A 15,365-nucleotide genomic window follows, 5' to 3' on the forward strand; every position below is an offset into this window, starting at 1 on the left:
CCATATCGGGCATTCTGCTACTAATAAAAGACCAATCGTATTCGATTGACATTTGATTGGTGTGCGATTGGTCTGCTATTTTGGTGATTTTGGTCTATACGGTAGTTTGCTGTACAATCATTTTGCAATCGTAAATCATTTGCAGACAAAATGATTCATTATTGAATGACAGAAAAGATTAAAAAGTTTATTTCAAAGAAAAAATAGCGGAATGCCACATACGCTTCAATCGTAATCGAGTCGGGATTGGATCTCAGTCGAATCGAGTCGAACTTGAATCGTATGTCGCTTAAGTAAAATTAGGAGAATCGGGCCCCTGTCTGTTGCCCCGTTTTCTTCTTCAAAAATACTTTTAACAGTCTAACTTATTCATAACCGGTAGGTATAACGCATAGGAGCTTGATTCTGCTAATTTAATAAGGTGTCAATTGGATAACAATTGAATCTCAATAGCAGTTTTAAGCTTAGCGGGCAGTCTGCTTCTAATATAAGACCAATCGTATTCCAATAAAATTTCATTGCTTTGCCATTGGTCTGCCTGCCATTTGGTCGGAAGGGTAGTCTGCTATACAATCATATTGCAAAAGGATAAACCGTTTATTTAAAATAAAAACATGTGGAATGTCACATACGCTTTAATAGTAGACAGTCAATTGAATTTGGGTACATGTATATATATCAATCGTATGTACCTAGCTTAAGTAAAATTACTTAGCAGAATCATTTGAAATTTCAAGAACAAGGTTCTTAAACTTGTACCTTCAAATATAATATGAACAATATAGGTATTGATATCGGTAGAATATAGTTGTTTGCCGCATCACAGACATACGTACATGAATAGCAACATATATGCAAATAAAATGTTGTAAAGAAAGAATCTTGAACAGCGAAACAGCGCATGTTTTGCTTTGGCGCATGCGTAGCTCGCTAATGTATATGGGGCAAGGTTTTCAATTCAGCATGGGTTGACGCAGTGCTCATAAAATGAGGGGTGGAAGTTCGGAACGTTTGGTCGTACGATCCTCTCGCCGTAGAGGAGAAACGCGTGCTAAGCTAACGCGATATATCACCGTAATACTAGCTACTTTGTTAGGAGGTGGGGGCTCCGCGCTGCTGTTTCTCGTGCCGCTGTACGCTGATCCAGCGTTAAGTGCTCTAGCAGCTGATTTCGATCCAGTCCCAGCGGAGTGCGTCACTGAGAGGCGCGATGACAGGCTCGGCTTGGACAACTGTACTTGGGCATCGTGCAGAGAGGGGTGCACCAGCGACGCTTATAAGTGTACACAGCTACACGTCAAGTACAAAGCTCATGCAGAAGAATGGCGTCCGGCTGTTCTGTTTGTCAATATAAAGGGATGTGGTTATCCACCGGCAGTCGACTGTGAGAATTTCACGACAAGCTACGGGTATGTAGGTGCTCGATACCCCTGTTTCTGGTCGCGGGCCGATACGTCTGTGGTGGTGCCTCGTTGGTCGCGAGGAGAGCAAGTGGCGACGGTGACGAGGACCCTGGCGGTGCCGCTGTTCCTGTCGGGCTGTGCCGGGATAGGGCTGTGCGCGCTGCACTGCGAGTGCAAGCCGCGTCGCCGCCGACGCCCTCCACGCCGTCCCCCACGCTTGCCTACTCTATCCCCCGATGACACATCAGTCTACCGATTAGCTTAGTCTTAAATTAAAACGAGCACAAAATTATATTTTCGATAGTGAGGATGTAAATAATATATTGTGTACATATGTATTTATATGAACAGCTTTTTGCTGTCGAAATTTTATTTCATATTTATCAAAACCAGATATTGAAGGCGTAAATGAACGATGACGAGTTACTGAAAATTAAAAATATTGAATATATTTATTGTAAAGATGCCAATAAAAAATTCTGAAACAAAAAATCGTTTTATTTTTGATGATACTAGCGACATCTATGTACTTTTAACTTTTTCCTGCTCTAAAGCTTGATCGGCCCTAGGACCTTTTTTTTTTTAACGACGTCAAAAATCATCAAATGACCCCTCCCGCTGTGGGTTAGCAGCGGTGAGGGAGTGTCAGACTCTTACTGACTAAAAACCGTCGTGTTCCGTCATAGGCCTTTTATGTACCAGGGCCGCGGTATCTCTTTCGAACAACCCACAGCCCCGGCAGGCCTTGGCCCTGCTGGGCCCCGCTGGGATCGGCCCTAGAACCTTAAATGAACTTTCACACTACCATACACACTACACGGTACTTTATGATTCCTTTAGAATTATACTTGGCAAGTTGTGAGTAATACTAGTGCGTGCATAAAGGTAGGTATATTAAACGTTTGAAAAAGCAAACCAGTTCATAAAGAAGTAAAATATTTATTTCAAGGTTTATAATGTGTCTTTATCTTAAGTTTTCATAGGTACAAAATAATTTTCATTTTCTGTTCAGTCCAATGCCAATGTATACTACATATCCTTCAGTCTTCGTACAACCATTCACTTTTTACGTCATTAAACATGTACTTATTACATTTAAAATATTTCGAAGCTATTTATATACGATAGATAATTTCCATTGCATACATTACGAAAATTACACTGAAAGTTTTGTGGAAACCCTTTGAAATGATTGCTAAATTAATGTTGAACGCAATGAAAATTTTCTATTCTTACAAGCGGAATATATTTATTTTTTAATTGGATTAATAACTTTATTTGTCGATAACATCATTGTATATAAGCATTTTTACTCTGAAGACTTCAACAACAGATTAAAAACTAGGTAGGTAATACAAAATGGTACAGATAAAGTCGAAATTATTATGAAGGAAGCTATTTACCAATGACTTCTATTTTTGAAAAGTAATTATAATTATCGACAAATAAGAATTGTAAGGCAGAATGATTAAGGAAGCACAGTTTATTTATATCGACTATACCTTTACATGTTTTAATGAAATGCGAATAACAAATACAAGTTTATGTAGTGAACGATGACATTTTAAATACAATTAACATTTTTAGATCTGCAACATAATATAAAATACTCAAAAATAGTTTTGGTAACTTCATTTCATTAGGCCTTGAGCTGGAAAAACAATACATTCGAGTATAAGCATGGTGTCGGTCGCGATATGAGTAAAAGGTACCAAATTAACTTGGAAATTATCACTGTAGCAAATATTAATATTACGAATAAAACATTCAAACATTTGGTACAACATTAGTAATAAACCAAAATAGTAGACATTACGAGACCGTTTACAAACCCGTATAAAAATTATTACTTTTCTAGGGCCAAGGGGTTTCTCATTAATTTGATTATTTGTCTAATGTATTAGTTTCGGTACAATTTGCATAAAATGCATAAGTTCCACATAGCCACTTAAACGGTTTTGTGGGACTTAGCTTTAGCTCTAGGCCTACTTTCTTTGTTATTTATAATTTTAATGCATATATTAACCCCTTGTATTATATGTAAAATGTACGCGAGACACAATTGATTTTTTATTGTTCTCTAATTAGCGACATTCAAGCAGTTAATTGATTTATGTACCCGTTTGCGATTTTTTAAAACGACCGAAAATACTATTGCTTATGTCCCCTTTGCCCTATTGACAGTTGTAAAACCCTTTAAAATAAGGTAGTGAAATAAAACATTTATACCATACGCCCAAATATGTGATGGATTTTCGCAACAATCAACATTTTGTGAAAAGTAAATAAGACATGAACTGTCACTGGTAAATTAATTTTGATATCACACCACATATTTTGTCACATAACAGTTTTACACATTAAATGTGAATATGGAACGGAATCTTACATTTCGTTGATAAAAAATATTTAAAAAATAACTTAAACAATGCAGTAAAAATGAGCAATAAAAACGTTAATGTTAAAACAAGATTCTATTCCATACCACGGTCCAAACATTGTCATTTCTGCTTATAATGGTTATTTTGCCAGCTTTCAATTAAAAAATGTATATGTAAAGTTGTGTACACCCAAAACTGTTCAAGTATAGGGTTGGTGTTACCCAGAGAGAAAAAGTCAATTTGCCTAAAGTTTAGGCTGTACACTTACACCGGTATACTCAGTTTTGGGTGTGTTTATATTTTTTGTAAGTAACTATTCATGCCGAACGTTTCGATGTTGACAATGTAAATTAATTAGTATGAGGGCTCTTGAATTTTTAATGGGACAGCTAGAACTGTCATGCTGTTTACGTAACTGGCCAAACGTAAAGCGAATATAAGTGCATACAATAACATTTATAAGCAGAAGCAAATTTAAATATTAACAATAATTTAAAACATACTTAATCACAACCGCTCTACATCCAAAACAGCAAAAATTATTCAAATAAGTTATTCTATAACATGACTCGTACTAAATGAAATTGGCATTAATTTACTAGAATTGCTATTTCGGATACAGTATTAAAATATACTAGATTGGTAAATCAAGGTGAAATTGAGTTTTCTAAAGACGAATGAATGTTCGTTAGTGCGAGAACCTGATTTTCGTTATTTAACGTCGCAAACATCAGTCAAGCAATTTGATTGACTGTTTTTATTACCGTCAACCAATCACAGCACAGCTATTGTGCTGCCTTCGATAAGGTATGCCGAAATATACATTACCTTCTAGTTCTTTCGATGGTTGATATGTCTATCTCTGTGTTGCTATTTCAGTTTCACTGATGCAAACCAGAGACAAGTAGAAAGCGTCTATGAAGTAGTTCAAATTCGGCCAACAACGAAAGAGGTTTCACGCGAACCAAACGCCTTTAAAATGAGTAATTCCACCTTTACAACGTATACACGATATAAATTTCTAACTAACATAAATTAAGGAAATAATGATCGTCAGTTTACTCTATCACGTCGTATGATCCGTTACAGTAATATTAAGGCAGTCGTACAATACCGGATTGACATAACATGCTGTTATTAAAACTTATTGCTGTGTTACTTCGTATTTAAGTTACTTAATTTCAGATATATCCTCTATCTACACATAAAACGCAATAACTATTAAATTTATATTTTATTTTCTATAGCTCCATCCTTTTGCACACCGGATTCTATATAAGCTTGCATGATCGTGTTAAGTATCCATTTTTAATTTGTATTAAGTACTTGAGGAATCGTTTACATTGTGTACATACATATTTCATCTACTTACGCATGTTATGCCAACCCTATTCGATCTATGAGCTACGTCATAATCACCATTTAAATGCTAACCAACAACCTAATTGCATAACGATGCAAATTTATTTTGTATATAATAAACAATTTGGCATTTCTATAAATAGAGTATGAATAAATATGTCGCCTTTAATCTAACATTTTGGGCGGGTTGCACCATTTGAATTTTGAATACAACAAGCGATATCGCCGATTTGACGGCTGGTTTTGATTCGGTCATTATGTAAATGGTACAACCCACTCTAAATTAGGTAAAGGATACAATTTAATTATGTACTTTTCATCATAAGCTTTCATTTTTGCATTGTTATATAATCAGGCTGTTGAAAACTTTGCTAATTCGAGATTTGGTGTTTAACCAACAATTTCTCACTAACTATTGCTAATTAGGAAATGCGTAATTGAGAAGTTTTATTGCATTAGAGTTGGTTTTTATATAAGTTTGACACTATAGTTGTATTTTTAGATCAAAAAGTTATTTGACAAGAAAGCATTAATTTACTGAGGACGTTTCTGAAACATAACGCCTATCCTGAAAGCACACAGAAGATGAAGTAGAAACTAGTGGTAAAACTAATTTTAATGAGTCAGTTTATAACTTTCACATCATCAAACAACCTAGTTATTGAAATCCGTGTCTTTTGTAAATTAAGTTCAATTTTCAAAACCTCATCTCTAAAATGTAGCAATATTTCTAAACTTCTCAATCATTATTGCTATATGATAATACATTTTATTACAAGTGGATATAATATGTATGATGAGCATTCGAATTTGATAAGAAATAAAATATTTGAGTATTAGGAAAGGTTAAAAAACCAGTCAAATAAAAACAGTGCAGGCTCGGTACATACAACATTATTTCCACTTGCAACACAGTAAAGCATACTCGTAAAAATCAGCTACGCTTTTAAACAACATTCTGGAATATGCATCCTACTAACCTATTTGTATACTGACCATAAATACTTTCGATTCAAATAATAAATATGAGTTTAAGGTATAGAAACGTACATCAATAAAATTTAAAAGCTCAAATCAAAAGTATTTATCATCAATAGCCTGGATTCATTTAACACGGCCACCAGAACCGCATCAGTACATTTTTGTAATAAGACTTAAAAAAACAGTTGAGAACAAAAAGGAAACATTAGAAAAAAAGAACACAAATTTTGCAGATGTCATGAAACCGTCGTAGAACGAAAAATGTACCGAACATGAATACAGACTTACGTTAAGACTAGACATGATCATAGAACTACCTGGGACATCTGTGAGGCGAGTCTGTACCTCTTCCTCTCGATGTCGACATTGGCGTCTATGCCACGCTTCACAGCCATACTGGTAGACGGTTGTACTTCTAAACTAGCATCGACCAGTCTACGGGACCTACAGTACCTGTAGTCTGCAGCCGAGTTCACCCGTTGCAGCGTCATATCGACAGCAGTTGGCAGTGTGTAGTAATCAACGTTTACGTTCTGAGGCACATTAGAATCTTCTAAGTCTAAGACGGAGTAGGTAGCGTCGGGTCGACGTTCAACGGGCCGTTGGCGGTAAGATGTGTCGACGTTCAAGTGGCTGCGGGACGAAGTGCTGCAAGTGCTGGATGCCGGGGACACGTGGAAGCTTGGCGAGGTACACGGTGTTTGATTCGGGGACGTCCGGGCGCTGCTGTAGCCCTGATCTACTTCAGATTCCACGGATGTTTCGCGAGACTTCAGAATTTGCATCATCCTGTAACATCAACAACGTTGGTTAGTAATGTATTAAAGTATGTAGTATAGAGAGGGTTCAGCTTGAGTTCTCAGGTATTCGCTTCGGTGTTATAACCATATAGGGACATCAACCAAAAGGGATATCGACCGGCAGCTCGTAAGAGCGTCTTTTCGGCCTTTGATCATCATTGTGAGAATTTGATCATAAATAAACAGTATGTCGCTTAAGTAAAAATATTGTTTATTTACGCTGGTTATTTTTTTTTAATTGAATTTTGGTTTTTAGTCAAGTTGGGTTTTGTTTCGCATTATGATTGGTGTCGGCAGCTTAGGTAATTTGATACGCTTGCTGTTGAAACCTAGGATGTGACATTTAGAAATTTTGAATTCAGGTTTGGGAAAAGAGTAATAAATATGTAAATGCAATTTAAATAGATAAAGATAGATAATTATGAAGAATTATTTATGTATCATGAATCATTGTATGCTTTTAGATTGGAGTAAATATGGCTATAGTGTACCGTTTAACTTGCCAGCGCTTCTTCTTTCTTAAGCAGTTCTGGCAAACTATACGGGGGAGGAGGTCACTTATGAACCATCCATTCTCCGAGCCTTTTTCCCAACTATGTCGGGATCGGCTTCAAGTCTAACCGGATGCAACTGAGTACCAGCCCTTTACAAGGAGCGATTTTACAAGCACTTATGAACGTGAAATATTATAAATAGATTTGATTCTACTTGCCCATTGAAAACTAGTTTCCTATAGAGAAGAACGGGCAAGAAACTCCATGGTTACTCTTTTTAAAGGTAGTTGTTATGCGTGTACCTCTGTAACAGCCTGGCGAGCGGCGCCACGGCGGCGGGCTGGCGCGCGGCGCGGGCGGCGAGCCAGGCGGGCCACGCGGGCAGGCCCAGCTCCGCGCGCGCGCACGCCACGCACGCGCACCCCACGTCCACGCACTCCACCACCTTCAGCCGCACGTCTGCGGAATATGGAGTTAGTTTACTAAACTGAAAAACTTCACTACATAGTATAAGGGTCCGGCTCGGAGAGGAGAGCATATTCTTAACACGTTGAAAATCGAGTACTTAGTATTTGTGGTAAAGTTTATTTTTGCATTAAGAATGCTCGAGCGCAGTGAAATAAGAGGAGCTGACCGGCTCCGATCGCGTACTTTTTCTCGGTCTTGCAGACGTTTGGCTCCGATTGCATGCTCTTTCAGCCAATCGGAGCCTATTCCGATGTGTGTGAAAAGAAAAATGCACGCCAATGCTCTCTAAGCCGGTCTACGGATCCTAAAATAAATTTGGTTTTTCTGTCCCTACATCCCTGTGTCCCATTGTACGCTTAGATCTTCAAAACTATACAACGGATTTTCATGCGGTTTTTTTTATAGATACGAGTGATTGAAGGGGAAGCTTCGACCTGACGGCTTTTTAACTCCATCCACACTTCACAGCTTCTTATGTTTTCAATACAGTCCCCAGCAATACATGTCTGTATGCATATGTTTTTAAAACCAATACGCAATAATATAATAATAAGACGAGGATTATAAAAATAACACATTTATTGAACCAACTCACCAGACAGCGTCAAATCCAAGTAAGCTTCGAGGAGTTTCGCTCCATCTCTCTTAAAGCGTCTGACGAACTTAGGATGTCTGGTGGTGAGGTCGCTATCTGTCACCACGTACTGAGCAAGGAGCGCGGCGTACGTCACGGGCGTCGGAGCCAACAGTCGCCAGCGAACGTGCTGGCCCACCATCCACTCTAACTGTCTAAACGTCTTCCCACATAGCTGGACCCCGCTAATCTTGGATAAAGTCTTCAGTGTGGGCGCCCGACTGAATTTCTCTTCGCTTTTTGCTGTTGGACAATTTTATTTTGTGTTAAAATGACAAGACAGTTATTTAGTACAAAGTAAGTTAAATGAAATACTTCTGAATTTGATGTTTTTGGAGATTCAATTTAAAAAAAAAGTTATAAATATTTTTCTTCATGTTTTTGAGCTGGAAGCCGACCCCAACATAGTTGGAAAAAGGCTCGGAGCATGATGATGTTTTAGAGCTCTTGAAAAAATACGTACGGAAACGCTTTATTTAATTTGCAATAACAGAATTCATATCAAAACACGAATACCTATTAACTGTCTTTATAGTTATCGGCACGGATAATGAACTCTCGGCGGAAGAGTGAGGATCGCTTTGCGCACTGTACACTTATAGCAATAAACCAATAAATCACTTCTACGCAGGTGAAGGTCAGGGCTCAATATCCTTGCCGATGATTATACGAATATAGGTGATATTTCGTTACCTGCTAAGCTCAAGCAGGCTAAAGCGACATGTGTGAGTCGGTCAGCCCTCAGTCTGTGAGCGTCCATGAACAGGTCGAGCTGAGCAACCGCCGAGTGTAGCGTCGCAATGCTCAGCCCCAATTTCTTTGTGACGTCACGCAGTTGCTGTACTAACGCGCCTCGGAACTCCAGCTGAAACAAATAATAACACTGCTATACAGTCATTTCGCGGAAGGCATACTTGAAGTAGATTTTGTATAAGACGAGTGTGCTGATAACGGGAAAAATACCAGAATGGTCAAATTGACTCCAGTTTTTGAGATAAACGCACTAACATTTTCCATAAAATGCTTCAATAAATGGGCCAAAAGATGTATTTAAAATTTATTTTAATTGTTTACTTTTACAAAAATACACAAAAATAATAATAGTTTGGGGTACCTTTAACTAGAATAAATAAATGAAGATTATGAAAAACTTTTGCTTTGGGATTTTCTCTTATTTACTTTGTCAGGACAATCTCTTTTCAAGGTCCAACAATAGTCAGCCATCATATGGCAGTCCCATCGACCTTGATATCTTTCTTCCATTATCCTGATATCCTGATGGAACCTTTCTCCTTGTTCCTCACTGTAATCACCCAGGTTCTGCGGGAATCGGTCCAAATGGCTGTGTAAGAAATGCATTTTTTTTTCCGTTTGTTCCGTTTATCTCAATAACCAGAGTGAATCAAAAATAAATAAGCATGCAGCGTGAAGGTCTAATATGAGTATTAACAAAAACCATTAACAAAATCCCTGCCGCAGATTTTTTTATTTTTTTTGTATACCAGTGTAATAATAAAATTAGAACACATATTTCAAATACAATTATCATTATAAAAGAAAGTTTGTGGATTTGGATGTTTGTTTCCTCGCTAACGGATATTGATTAAATACATAAAAAATCACTTAATTCAGGTACCCATATAAAAAAGTTTACAATTTTTATTAGCTTACACCACAAATGTCAGAATTACATGTAAATTTATTTTATTTAATAAAATTAGTGAAATTGAATTTATAATGAAAACTAAAGTTGGCAGTAATTCAGTAATAGATATAGGTAGCTTACATCAGTCGTAAAACTTAATATAAAACATTAATTTTTACCATTGCACGTGTCACAGTCTAAAATTATTACTTTTTCGCGATAAATGATAACTGAATAAGTTTACAAGGTGATGAACATAAACGATTCTATTCAAATCGTGTGCACGTAAATATTATTGAACGTAACTGATTATTATTGGTAGGCAAACATCGTGAGGGCACAATAGATAACTAGGAAGCAATTTGATAAAAAAAACATGGCTGCCTATGCATATGAATGTAACATAAGTAGGTACCTTGTTACAGCGTCAACTATAGGTACATCGAATATTTTTGTGGATTTAGTTATGTGAAATGCTTTACTTTTAACACAGAACTTTACAAATTGTACGTTTTGGAATGAAACCCAACAGATAACAGAGTTACGTTCGAATTCCTGAGGGATACCTAATTTACATTTTCAGGCTAACTCTCAAAAATTTAATAATCTATGTGTTTAATTTGAATATGTCTAGAATAACCATCAATCAATCGTTATCTACAAACATAGATAGCAGTTAGCAAAACCAACAGGGCCAAGGTCTGCCGGGGTTGCGGGATTGTTCGAAAGAGTTACCGAGGTCCTGGTACATACGCGGCCTACGACGGAACACGACGGTTTTTAGTCAGTAAGAGTCTGACACTCCCTCACCGCTGCTAACCCACAACGGAAGGGGTCATTTGATGATTTTTGACGACGTTAAAGAAAAAGTTAGCAAAATATTATTAAAAAAAAAACTGGTGAAAAACAGTGCTTTTTCAAAGCCACAAAATTAATGAGCAATTTTCCTCGTTAATCAGTCAACGACCTCACTACGAGGGTAAGTAAACTAGCCAATAAACTTATCAATGACGTCATTCAGGACATTATGTTACTGTTTCAGGTTACTAAGCCATGGCTTGCTTTCGTGATAGTTTTCAGACAGAATGAGAGTAGGCTACTGGGTTTTGTTAATCCCCTTGTATAATTAATACGCCATATTGAGGACAAGGGTGGCAATTTAACTAAAATAAATCTCATAAAACTAGGCCTCTAACAACACAGTTTAAGAAATGTAAAAATTGAACAGTGTAAAATAAATAGGTACAGTTGAGTATAATTTTTGTTTTGTATTCTTAAAATTTTCTTTTCGACTTTCATCTTTGATACAAAATAATTTTGCAGTCATGTCGTATCCATCTGCTACATAACAAACGCCGTAAAATTGAGATCAGCAAAATTGGTTACAATAACTTTAGAAATAATTTTAGTACAAAATCTGTCCTCCTTTATTTAGGAGACTACCTGAGACCTGTTTGTGAAAATGAACTCAATTACTCATATTATGCACAACCCTTAGTACCTCAGTAAATATTACTTCTTTGTTATAAAGCAGCTGGTACGTCACATTGTCCTTTTAACATCTCAAATAATATGGCAAATCTTTTGAATTCGAAAGAATGTGATCTTGTTTCTCTGCAAAGGGCGTCATTGAATTATCTAACACAATACCTGCTTCGAAGGGAGACAAGTTTACCGTTAATCTGTTGCAATACTTCCAATGTCCATGCAACAAAAAAAAAATGCAAGCGATTTTAATCTCTAATACTTATGGCGTAAAGGTTAATATTGTTTGTGATGAAATAGCTTGTGCAAGAAATGGCAGATATGAATCATGTAATTATATTCAATAGCGTTACATTAGTATATACTTGTCTTTGTTAAAATAATTACTTCAATATTGAGTACATTTCGTCATTGGAAAATATTAATTTCATAAATTGTAGAAAAATTTTGAAATAGGTAATTAAAGCTGATTTTGGCTGTTTTTTATGTAATGCGAGCTTCCGATTAGCGATACAGAAGTGTATTGTGCGTTGTGAAAAGTACTAGCCTATGTAGGAACATTTGCTTGTATTGTTTACAAATTCCTAGTATTGCACACTATTCTATATATTTTATTAACCTACAACACTCCAGCTACAATCGCCGCCCTGTCTAGCACTTTTCAAGGCAACTACAATTATTCAGTAACACACAAATATTGATTTTACATGACTGGTTCTTTTTGATGAATGAATTTTTAATAAATATGGACATACATAAAAAATCGTGTATTATTAAAATAAACTACAGTATTAAATAAATTATTGATTGAATTATTCAAACGTAAACACAAGATAACATTAATTTGTTTATACATTTTACAGAATAATAATATTTCAAGATCAATGTTGATAGACCATAGTTCCTGAATTTAATCAGTAATTTATCAGTGGCTATCTGATATTATTTTGAAGTGGCCATTGACCAGTTTTTAACGAATGCTTCTTACACAGTAAATTAATTTACTATTTAAGACTATCCCCCGCTTCCTGAGAGAAATACTTCCTTCACCCTTACAACATACATAGCTCATATTTTATTTTGATGTATAAGCAATATTGCTGCCAGTTTTTGAGTGAAAAGGATTTAATTCTAGGTCTACAACAGACCAACTGGACTATATCATCCTAATAAAAAAAACCTTTTAAAGAAACCAACTTCAAAAATACATAGGTATATGTATCTAAACTTTCCTTTGGAGGAGGTTCCAAAATTGTAGACGCACAAACAAAGAGCCTCTTTTTAACAACTTCCCAAAAATGAGGAAGTTCTCAATTTGTTGTGATCTTTTTTTTAACTCAGTTAAAATAGTACATAGTTAACAATGCCAGTAGACTAAGTACAAAGGAATTTCTCACCTGTGGTGACTGCAGGTGAATAGTTGGTTTCTCAGCTTCTTGTTCCAAAAGGTTCTTCCATATTTCTTCTTTATATTCACAGTGGTACTCTTCATCTTGATCTGTGAGTGCCTGTAACAAAAAAAAATACAAATGTAGCCTTTTCTAAATATATCTGTTTCGGATATCCATTAAACTGTAGGTCCCGGCTGCCATTGAGCATCCTTAGCAGTCGTTATGGGTAGTCAGAAGCCAGTAATTCTGACACCAGTCTAACCAAGGGGTATTGGGTTGCCCGGGTAACTGGGTTGAGGAGGTCAGATAGGGCAGCCGCTCCTTGTAAAGCACTGGTACTCAGCTACATCTGGTTAGACTAGAAGCCAACCCCAACATAGTTGGGTAAAAGGCTCGGAGGACTATGAGTAATGCCTTCTTTTGCAGGGTCCATAACTCTATATACCTAGCTTAAAACCTCTTCAACATCAAATAAACATATGAATATGGAAAATGCTGTGGTATTAAATGCATGAAAAAGTCTTACTCTATGACAAAAGGCAGACAAAATGAGAGTAATATATTAAAAATTTCTTATGTATGAATTTAAAAATGAATATTATTTAAAAGTGGCTTGCCATTGTGCGGTTTCCTGGTGTATTAGTCTAGAAATTTCTTTTTTTAAGTAAATAAATGTTCCTGCAAGTATGATGAAACTTAGCTTTGTGTTATAGATATTGTAATATCATTGGAAATGGCAGCTTGCCAGACTGTCACATAATCAAGTATATTAAAATGAATCGCAATGTATTTATTGATTGATTGATTTACTATTTGATTGAAAAAAATTTGTTATTGGTTTTTGCAAATTAAGTAAACATTGCTATAATATGAATTAGATGAGATGAAAAGGAGGTTTAATGCATTTGAGGCTTCTGAATTGGGACAAATTAGAGTTGGAGTTCTTATTATCTAGGTACATACACATTTTATTTGCATTTTATAACAATAAAATTTTAACTACTCCACATAATAAAGCAGTTATCAGTATGTGGTTACGCTACAAATATTATTTTCTTTTTAGATAATTTCTTTCTTAAAGAATTCAATTTATATAACGACCTTTTGACGACCTCGATGACGCAATGGTCACCATGCCGGACTGCCAAACCTGAGGTCCCGGGTTCGATTCCCGGTTCGGTCGACATTTGTGTGATGAGCATGCTTGTTGGCCGTGGTCTGGGTGTTGCAATATGTATTCATAAATATGTGTATATGTAGCTATATGTAGTTTATCAGTTGTGTTAGCACCCATAACACAAGTTAATAAATAACTTACCATGGGGCTAACCGACCGTGTGTGAAAAGGTGTCCAGACATTATTAAAAAAAAAAAAAAAAATATAAAGTAATTAGCATTTAAATTAAAAAGCTTTGGTTTTTTCAACAATTAAATAAATACAACAGAAACATTGCAAAATAAAAAAATATCTAACAAACATTTATTGATAAAAATTATCTGAGGAATTTATTTATTGTTGTAAAATTACACAATATTGACCAATGTTATGATTCTGATGTTAATGTTTCACAAAACAGCTGTTTCATGTCATCATACAAATATTAACTGCAATGACTTAGCATAACCAGGAAAAACAATGCAGTATTTCTTTCATTTACTGATTACCATTAAAACACCCAAACCCCCTGCAAAATATAATTTTAAAGTGTTTTGATTCCATGCACATCTGTATTTGGTCATGAAAAATGATCTGATTTTTGGATATTGAACCTCCATGAAATTTCATAACATGGTCGAGAAAATTCTAGAAACTAAGTTTAAAATCTGAAACACATCGCAAATAAAGCTATTTCTTTCTGTTTCATTTAATATCTTTGGTGTTTAAATGATTTTACAACACATGGTATGGCTTACATTTGTTTCGAATTTTTCTTCAGTCCTTTCAAACTTCACACCGTTGTCTTGGGAGCTCCGGCTCCTGCCGCTGCACAAGTTGAGTTTCGAGATGTTCAATGACTCCATTTCTTCGTTTAAATCAAGTCAAGAACTTTAAATAATATGTAGAAAATTAACACGTCGACCGATTGTGACGTGAACCACGTGGAAACAAGTGTCAAATAATCAAGCCGAAAAATGCAACCAAAGGAATTCTTTTGCAAAAATATTTCGTACTACACGCAAGCATCACTCTTCCCATTCAAGTTAATCACAAAAACGCCGAAAAAATGTCACGAAAAACTATATTTAAAATAATTTCATTGCTTGGCGATGCGAGCTCCTTCGTACAGCATTTTTGACAAATAGAATGAATGACTAGAAGT

General features: G+C 35.8%; 2 protein-coding genes across 2 annotated transcripts; one reads left to right on the forward strand and one right to left on the reverse strand.

Moving 5' to 3' along the window:
- Window positions 1-445: 445 nt before the first annotated feature.
- On the forward strand, window positions 446-1,895 carry LOC124640707 (protein tipE). Its single transcript, XM_047178597.1, has one exon. It carries the CDS (start codon window positions 988-990, stop codon window positions 1,666-1,668), a length of 681 nt encoding a protein of 226 aa, XP_047034553.1. The 5' UTR covers window positions 446-987; the 3' UTR covers window positions 1,669-1,895.
- A 431-nt stretch (window positions 1,896-2,326) lies between these two features.
- On the reverse strand, window positions 2,327-15,357 carry LOC124640706 (cyclin-J-like). Its single transcript, XM_047178596.1, has 6 exons — window positions 14,959-15,357; window positions 13,051-13,161; window positions 9,217-9,388; window positions 8,485-8,766; window positions 7,724-7,880; window positions 2,327-6,916 (listed from the first exon to the last, which is right to left on the reverse strand). Exons 1-6 carry the CDS (start codon window positions 15,064-15,066, stop codon window positions 6,433-6,435), a joined length of 1,314 nt encoding a protein of 437 aa, XP_047034552.1. The 5' UTR covers window positions 15,067-15,357; the 3' UTR covers window positions 2,327-6,432.
- Window positions 15,358-15,365: the final 8 nt, after the last annotated feature.

The sequence above is a fragment of the Helicoverpa zea genome, chromosome 21, assembly GCF_022581195.2.
Source record: "Helicoverpa zea isolate HzStark_Cry1AcR chromosome 21, ilHelZeax1.1, whole genome shotgun sequence".
In the NCBI taxonomy this organism is placed as follows: domain Eukaryota; kingdom Metazoa; phylum Arthropoda; class Insecta; order Lepidoptera; family Noctuidae; genus Helicoverpa; species Helicoverpa zea.

What these genes read in the sequence shown, in the direction of transcription:
- LOC124640707 (XM_047178597.1), top strand. Translation starts at nt 988, where the DNA reads ATGAGGGGTGGAAGTTCGGAACGTTTGGTCGTACGATCCTCTCGCCGT.
- LOC124640706 (XM_047178596.1), bottom strand. Translation starts at nt 15,066, where the DNA reads ATGGAGTCATTGAACATCTCGAAACTCAACTTGTGCAGCGGCAGGAGC. An exon ending in AAGAAAAATTCGAAACAAAT is followed by an intron (nt 13,162 to 14,958) that starts GTAAGCCATACC and finishes TTTTTGTTACAG; the next exon opens with GCACTCACAGATCAAGATGA. An exon ending in CTCGCCAGGCTGTTACAGAG is followed by an intron (nt 6,917 to 7,723) that starts GTACACGCATAA and finishes TTGATGTTACAG; the next exon opens with GATGATGCAAATTCTGAAGT.